Source organism: Montipora foliosa, chromosome 12 (assembly GCF_036669935.1).
Source record: "Montipora foliosa isolate CH-2021 chromosome 12, ASM3666993v2, whole genome shotgun sequence".
NCBI lineage: Eukaryota > Metazoa > Cnidaria > Anthozoa > Scleractinia > Acroporidae > Montipora > Montipora foliosa.
The window spans coordinates 37982523-37990022 of record NC_090880.1 but is presented as its reverse complement, the minus strand read 5'-3'; the positions used below and the strand labels follow the sequence as shown (position 1 = coordinate 37990022).

The window sequence follows — 7500 nt, the reverse complement described above, 5'->3', positions numbered from 1 at the left end:
TCGGAATACAGACAATAAACATCACAAAGTGTTCCCCAAATGAGCTCCTCAACTGTAAGGATAAACAGGTGTATTTGACTCAAGCTAAAAACACGCAAACCTTTACCCTTACCGGATTGTTGCAAACAGGTAGCAAAGGCTTGGACTTACATAAGAGGACGCTTTGTGTTGGATGTCAAAATTGCGCATGCATCTGATCTAATTAGGTGCATTTCTGGGGTTAGTGCTTTGCTCAGCTATGTAATATCCCTTATTTATTTTTTTGAAACAGGGCTACACGATTCCATTAGATAAACGGTTGGCAGCAGATGGACGTGGCCTGCAAGATCCACACATCAATGACAAATTTGCAAAACTTGCTGAAGCATTGTACATAGCAGATAGAAAGGTACTAACAATTTGTTACTGAATGGTAAAAAATATTTTGCCTCTGGGGACGACAAGCTTTCTTCCTGTATTTAAGGACATCGGTAATTTTAATGTCTCCCCACCATTGTGGCCCAGGTTTGTTTGTACTCTTCTGTAAGTACTCTGGGTTACCTTCCTCCTCCAAAACCAACCTACAATTTGATATGAGTTGATTTTATTTGATTTCTATACAGTATAATGTCCCCAACTGTTGCTCCAGTGCTAAATACAGTTGACACTTGAATAAAAAGTTCAAAATAAAGTTCATTTCATTTCTGTGACAAATGGAATTTTTTAACTTTTCTGATATGAAGGCTCGTGAAGCAGTGGAAATGAGAGCTCAACTGGAAAAGAAACTGGCGCAAAGAGAAAAGGAGAAAAAGGAACAGAAGCTGGTGGAGCTGGCTGTGAAAGCTCGTGAAGAACGAGCAGGAATAAGAGCTGCTGCTGGTAAGCTAGACCTTCCTGAATTACTTGTTTTTCACTTCATCTCAAATATTTTTCACAGTTAAAAGAAAGCTCTCCAACTGCAGCAAACAGGGAAACACCACCGTAGTTTTTGTGTGATTTGAACTGCACTGCGAGTTTGTGTTAGTAAAGGCTTAAGATAGTACATGTTAATGTTATGTTCATTGTTATCGCTCCTTTACAAGTACATGTAAGAACAATTGAAGAAAATTCCAGGCCCTAGTTTTGGTATATAAATGTATTCATAAAGAAGTCCCAAGGTACATAGAGGATTTTTTTAAGATTAAAATTTGTAATTATAATTTAAGAGGGTCGGAGACTGACACTTTTAATGCTACCCAGTTTTAATCTAGAATGGCGCCATAAGCCATTCTCATTTTTAGCAGCTAAACTTTGGAATTCGTTACCTACGTATGTTAGAAACGCCAAAGATATTTCTACTTTTAAATGTCTTTTAAAGAAGCAGGTTTTTACATAGATTTTAGAATGGTAATTGTAAACTATTTCTTTTATTTTCAATGCTTTCCGTTTCACGCACATGTTTTAACGAGTTTTTATCACTCCTAGATGTAGCGTGGGTAAATAAAGTATTGTTGTTGTTGTTGTTGATTCGCTTGAACACCATATGAAGTCACATAGGCATCATGTAAATTTTATGTTCATTGTTATCGCACCTTTAAAAGTACAGGTAAGAACAAGTGATTCGCTTCAACACGATATGAAGTGACACAGGCATCGTGTAAACACGATACGAACCAAGTCATCTCGGAGTGGAACTCGTGTCAGGCGAGTTCTCTGATGTAAACACCCTTAATGAGTTCACACTTAATTAAACATTAATTAGATCAATGTGCAATTTTGTTATCAACAGTGATTGCCTTGCGTAAATTTTTTGCACCTTGACCTAATAACCGTGGGGTTAACTACCCTGAGACTTCCAGAAGATACAAAAACGTCAATTTTCTGTGATCTCGGTACTTAGACAGGTCAGAAGAGGAGCGAGAGAGAGACAAACTGCGGCATGATCGCCACAAAGAAAGGGAAAGAGACCGTCGAATATCAAAGGCTGCTCCAGATAAGAGGTTTGTCTGTTGTTTGCTCTTAAAAAAGACCTTTCATGGTGACATTTTAAAGAGTCCTAACCCATTATGTGCCAGGAGAAAATATGAAAAATGCAGGCTTTATCAATCTATCACTTGATTTATGATACAAGTGAAGTTGCTAGGCAACGGGCGAAAGGGCAACACTGAAGAATCAGAGTCATCGGCACCCATTGAGCTACTAGAATGCCTTGGGAGCAAGGTCGTTTATGTAGGTCCTGAATGGACAATAGGGACCTTAAGATCTACGACGACGGCGACATCGACGAAAACGTCACCTCAAAATGTGGATAACTTTGCTGTAGTAAAGGGAGGCGCGGTGGCCTCATGGTTAGTGCGCTCGACTCCGGATCGAGTGGTCCGGATTCGGGGCCTGGTCGGGGACATTGTGTTGTGTTTTTGGGCAAGACACTTTACTCTCACGGTGCCTCTCTCCACCCAGGTGTATAAATGGGTACCGGCGTAATGCTGGGGGTAACCCTGCGATGGACTAGCATCCCATCCAGGGGGGAGTATAAATACTCCTAGTCGCTTCATGCTACGGAAACCGGAGATAAGTGTCGGCCTGATGGGCCTTCTGGCTCGTAAAGCAGTGACTTAAAGGAAAGGAAAGGAAAGGAAAGGAACTTTATTGAAGTGTCTAGTTGTTCTAGCGCTGGAACACAAACGCTGGAACACAAGTCAAGTCAAATGTTGGTTTTTGAGGAGAGGGGTAAACCGGAGTACCCGGAGAAAAACCTCTCGGTGCAGAGTAGAGAACCAACAAGCTCAACTCACATATGACGCCGAGTCTGGGAATAAGTTTATAGTATAATATGTCTTTCGCAATTGTTCCATCTCGTTGACGTCGTACAATGTGGGCGAAGTATCCTAAAAATAAATTGGTACGAGCGGTTGCAGACTGAAAATAAAGAATTGTCGGCAAAACATAAAATTTCGTGATTTCACGTGGTCGTTATGTAGAGTAGTGCAAAAATATAAATGAGCTAAAATCCTGCGCGTGTACGTGCTCTGTTAACCAATGATATCATTGCTTTGTGGCGTTGTCGCCGACGTTGTCGTCGTAGATCTTAAGGGTTCTAATGATTTGCACTGGTCTGCGGTCCGCTCCACAAATTAAAGCGGAGCCCTAGCTCCCTTGGAATCCTAGTAGCTCAATGGGTAGAGAATTCGACCTGTGTTAAATACCCAGTTGTCCATTTTCCCGTTGCCAAGCTACTTGTATCATATCCTTCCCACTGGTCCATCATTACCCCTTTCGCCATCATTCATGCATCACTTGATTTCGTTAACAGATCCAAACTGCAGCGTGACAAAGAGCGTGACATCAGTGAGCAGATTGCGTTAGGCGTTGCCTCTGCCCCAGCCTCTCAAGAAGCGCTGTATGATCAGCGATTATTCAACCAAAGCAAGGTAATAATTTCTGTTGTGAGGGATGACAAACGAACTGCTTTGTGAACGTTCATGAAGACGCAAAGAATAATGGATAAAGAGGTGGTTCTGTCGGTGGGGAAGTGAAACACAAAAATGAGTTTGTCAGCTGAGTTGATATGGCAACTTGACCACTGTAAAGAAATTGAAGAGTAGGCAGATTTGAACTCGGAAATGGCCAATTCCAACTTCCCCAAGAGACCGTACAACGTCCTTCGCAACGAACTCTCCAGTGATGCAGCATGTCTCGTCACGTTGAGTGTAATTGGCTCGCTACTCTAGCCAAAAATAAAAGCCTAAACAATTGAAACAATGATTTAGGCTTAAAAACAATAGAAGCTGCTTGCAATATCAAACAATAGCAGGTTACGGGAGCTGGTACGCTACTGAAGGAAACTGGATCCTTTGACCAATGACTAGGGAACGCGAAAAAAAGATTGGTAAAGCCTCGGGTCCGTTCTTGTCAACACATTAGGGAGCTTTATTATATGACTAGCTCCCTGAGCCGTGCAAGATGAACCAAATCGCGCGCTGTGATTGGCTACCCGAGCGGGCAAGATGGAGCTATCTTGCCCGCTCGGGATTTCTTGCTTGGTCCCGCAAGATCAAAGATCATTTTTTGGTGTTTTAAGTCATATAATAAATCTTTTATTGACCAAGCTTGTTCGGTCAAGATGGCTGGATATTGGCCTCGTTCTTTTTTTACGTGTTTATGGATCTCGACTTCGTCTAGGTCCATAAACAAGCAAAAAAAAGAACTTGGCCAATATCCAGCCATCTTGACCGAACAAGCTTGGTCAATAACCCATATTTAGCAACGACGACGGCAACGGGAACGAGAACGTCGTCGTTAAATGTGAATTCGCGTTATTGTGATCGCTTCGCGACTATTCCAAGCATTTTAACGTGACAAAGGTGTGGCAAACCCTCAAGAACGAAACTAGTATACACGGCACTCAATTTAGGAGAGAAAATGAAAATTTATCCTCAAGCGCTGACGTTGTCCTTAAAACCCTCAAATTTGGTTATTTCACGTTTTTGTTTTGCTGACGAGGGCAAAGAAATAGACAAAGATGAAAAGATGCACGTGCAGAGCGTGCAAAGCTAATTTTTTACCTCTAAATATGCAAATTTGTGACGTTCTTGTTGCCGTTGCCGTTGCCGTTGCTTATTAGGGAGCTTTAGCAACGACAACGGCGACGGCAACGAGAACGTCACAAATTTGCATATTTAGTGGGCAAAAACAATAGCTTTGCACGCCCTGCACGTGCGTTTTTTATTTTTGTCCATTTCTTTGCCGTCGTTAGCAAAGCAGCAACGTGAAATTACCAAGTTTGAGGTGTTATGGAGAACGTCAGCACCTGGAGATAAATTTTCATTTTTCTTCCCTAAATTAAGCGCCGCTCGTAACGGTTTCATTCCTGAGGGACTGAAACACCTTTGTCATATTAAAAGGCTTGGAATAGTCGCGAAGTGATCGCAATAACGTGAATTTATGTTTTTACATGACGTTCTCGTTGCCGTTCCCGTCGTCGTTGCTAAAGCTCCCTATTTCCCTTTCGTAAACGGTCGCTGCCATTTGAAACGGTCGTTGCCATTTCTCAGAACGGTCGTTGCCATTTGAAACGGTCGATGCCATAATCATTTTTTAGCTCTGAATTACACTCATTAGGTCTAAGAACTCAAAAGGTTGCGGTTACTGGGAATTTTGTCTCGCTGGTCATATGAGTTAGGGTTCGGGTTCGGGTTCTGTTTAGGGTGAGGGCTAAGAACCCGAGTTCGAGTCTTGAAATTTTCGGACTCTTTTTTTCCTTTCAGTTTTTCTTTTATAAATGTTTTTTTTTTCCTTTTTTGTCTTAATTTTTGTTAATATTTTTTCTTAGTTTGTTTCTTTTAATTTTCTTTGAAGTGAAATGTGTAGTCGACCGTTATAAATGGCATCGACCGTTTTAAATGGCAACGACCGTTTACAAAAGGGAAATTTGCGTCGCTGTTGCCGTTGCGAAGGCTCCCTAATTGTTGCATGTGCGAGGAGCGCCTAGAACATGGAGTCAACTTGCGTGTCCGGCAGCACATAGTTGGCGTACCACAGACAGCCCACTCGAAACTGTGTTTTTTGTTTTTTTTTGTCTTTAATCGCCAGGGTCTGGATTCTGGCTTCGGAGGAGATGATGACATTTATAATGTTTATGACAAAGCATGGAGAAGAGAAGGCAGCACTGCAAATGCTATTTACCGGCCCAGCAAGAATGTCGACAGGGATGTATATGGTGATGACTTGGAGAAGCTAGTTGAAACAAACAGGTAAAAACAATCGCTGCTTTTGCACATCTTAGTTGTTAATTGTGTACTGGCATCTGAATTCGTGTGACAGCAAATCGACGTGAGAACATTTTCAACATATTTTTGTTTCATATACTACTACTATAACCGGTATTTTTGGGTAGCATTAAAGAAATTGATTTCTTAAGGGGATTTGCAGGAGGAATTCTTAGGGGAATTCCTAAGGTACTGCCTGATTTTTCCCAAAGGGATTGCTAGGGGACTACAACAAGAAGTCTGAGATGTGTATCTATGAGCCAGCAAGCTAAAGATCGTTTTTCCCAGTCAACCGCAGTGACCCCTCCATGAATGACTTTACCTTCCCTCGTTCGATCTGAGAGCGTCTGTGGTGTAACTCTAATACTTCTGCTCTTAGGTTTCAACCTGACAAAGAGTTTGCCGGCACAGATCGTGGTCAGCGACGTGAGGGCCCTGTTCAGTTCGAAAAAGAAGAAGAGGATCCCTTTGGTTTGGATAAGTTTCTTACAGAAGCTAAAAAAGGCAAGAGGACATTAGATGAACCTTCAAGATCAAGGTACATTATGTTGTTCAACTTGCCTTTAGGATCTTATTCTGGGTTGGGATTTCGTTTCATTTCTTTTTTAGCGGGGAAATACGTACTCACTTCGTTTTATCCTTCAAGGAAAATGAAACACAGGCGAAAGGAACAGATGATCGAAAATTAAGAAATAAAGCAGTGAGCTGCTGATAGCTTTTCGTTTAAACAAGTGTGTGGAGATTAGTGTATCGCAAATCATGGGGATGATTTGCCAGTTCATATAGTTCAAGGATACAAGCATGTGCTGATGACACGATTCTGGAAATTGCTTCGAGTTTTTGATAAAGCAAAGAAGGGGAAGTTATTCTATCCGATCAATGGCTCGTTTGAACTTTACTTGTCAAATCGACGTTTTTTTTAATGCAAATTTCAAATTTCGCAAGGAAAAACTCCCCGAATAACACCTCAATTATTTTTCTGTATTGTTTTACACAGGGATCATGACAGCCGTAGTGCGAAGAGGAAGCGGTGAAAAAAAACAGCCTTGAGTCTTTGACGATTCAATGTCGCCCAAGGACTATTAATATCAGACATTCCTGTGTGCATTTCTTGCACTAAGTCTGTTTTACCAAGATTTTAAATGAGCACATTGATTGTGCTCTTGTTTTCTAGCCGAAGGGGTGAGCTCAAATTGACTGTTAACACTGTCACCAAGCAAGCAAAAGTTTCAGAATGTCAGCGTGTGATTGACTTAATCCCCTCTGTAAGAACTTGTGATACTCTCACGTAATGTAAGGGGGGTTTTCCTTTTGTCAGAACTGGCCGGCCAGATCCATCAGTTTGCAAATAACATGCAACGATTTGAAGGAACAGTTGTTTGATAATCCCTCGCATTCTTCTGGAGGAGTATATATCATCCTCGAAGTGTTAATTTGAATGCGTTTTAGAGTTAGTCCTTCCAAGTGCCCAGTCTGGGCGGTCAGTTCTGTCAAATGGAAAGCGCCCTAACACAAAGAAAAGAATGGCTAAAACGAACTGAAGAAAGCAGTAGCGAAGAAAACAGAGGAGATCTTGTCTGGTTCTTAGAGAGCGATCCATTTTCATGTCCAAAATTAAACACTCGTGTCCAGTATAGCTCTGAAATAAGAAGATGCACGCTGAATTTTAATTTTTTGCAAACGTGACGAGGGTCCAGTCTTAGAATTCACGTTTTGAAGTCCAGGTTTTCGTAAATTTTTATGTTTACTTGAGGCCAGTATTAGTTGACAAAAG

General features: G+C 41.4%; 1 protein-coding gene across 1 annotated transcript in view; it reads left to right on the top strand.

Moving 5' to 3' along the window:
* The window catches only part of LOC137979120 (SNW domain-containing protein 1-like), a 17086-nt gene that overhangs the window by 8911 nt on the left and 675 nt on the right, over nt 1-7500 (top strand). The window contains exons 11-17 of the mRNA XM_068826309.1: nt 272-388; nt 723-858; nt 1859-1958; nt 3272-3389; nt 5551-5711; nt 6106-6264; nt 6724-7500. The exon at nt 6724-7500 is cut by the window's right edge and continues 675 nt beyond it. Of these exons, the coding sequence (XP_068682410.1) occupies nt 272-388; nt 723-858; nt 1859-1958; nt 3272-3389; nt 5551-5711; nt 6106-6264; nt 6724-6760 (828 nt within the window). The 3' untranslated portion in view covers nt 6761-7500. The remainder of the gene's footprint in view (nt 1-271; nt 389-722; nt 859-1858; nt 1959-3271; nt 3390-5550; nt 5712-6105; nt 6265-6723) is intronic.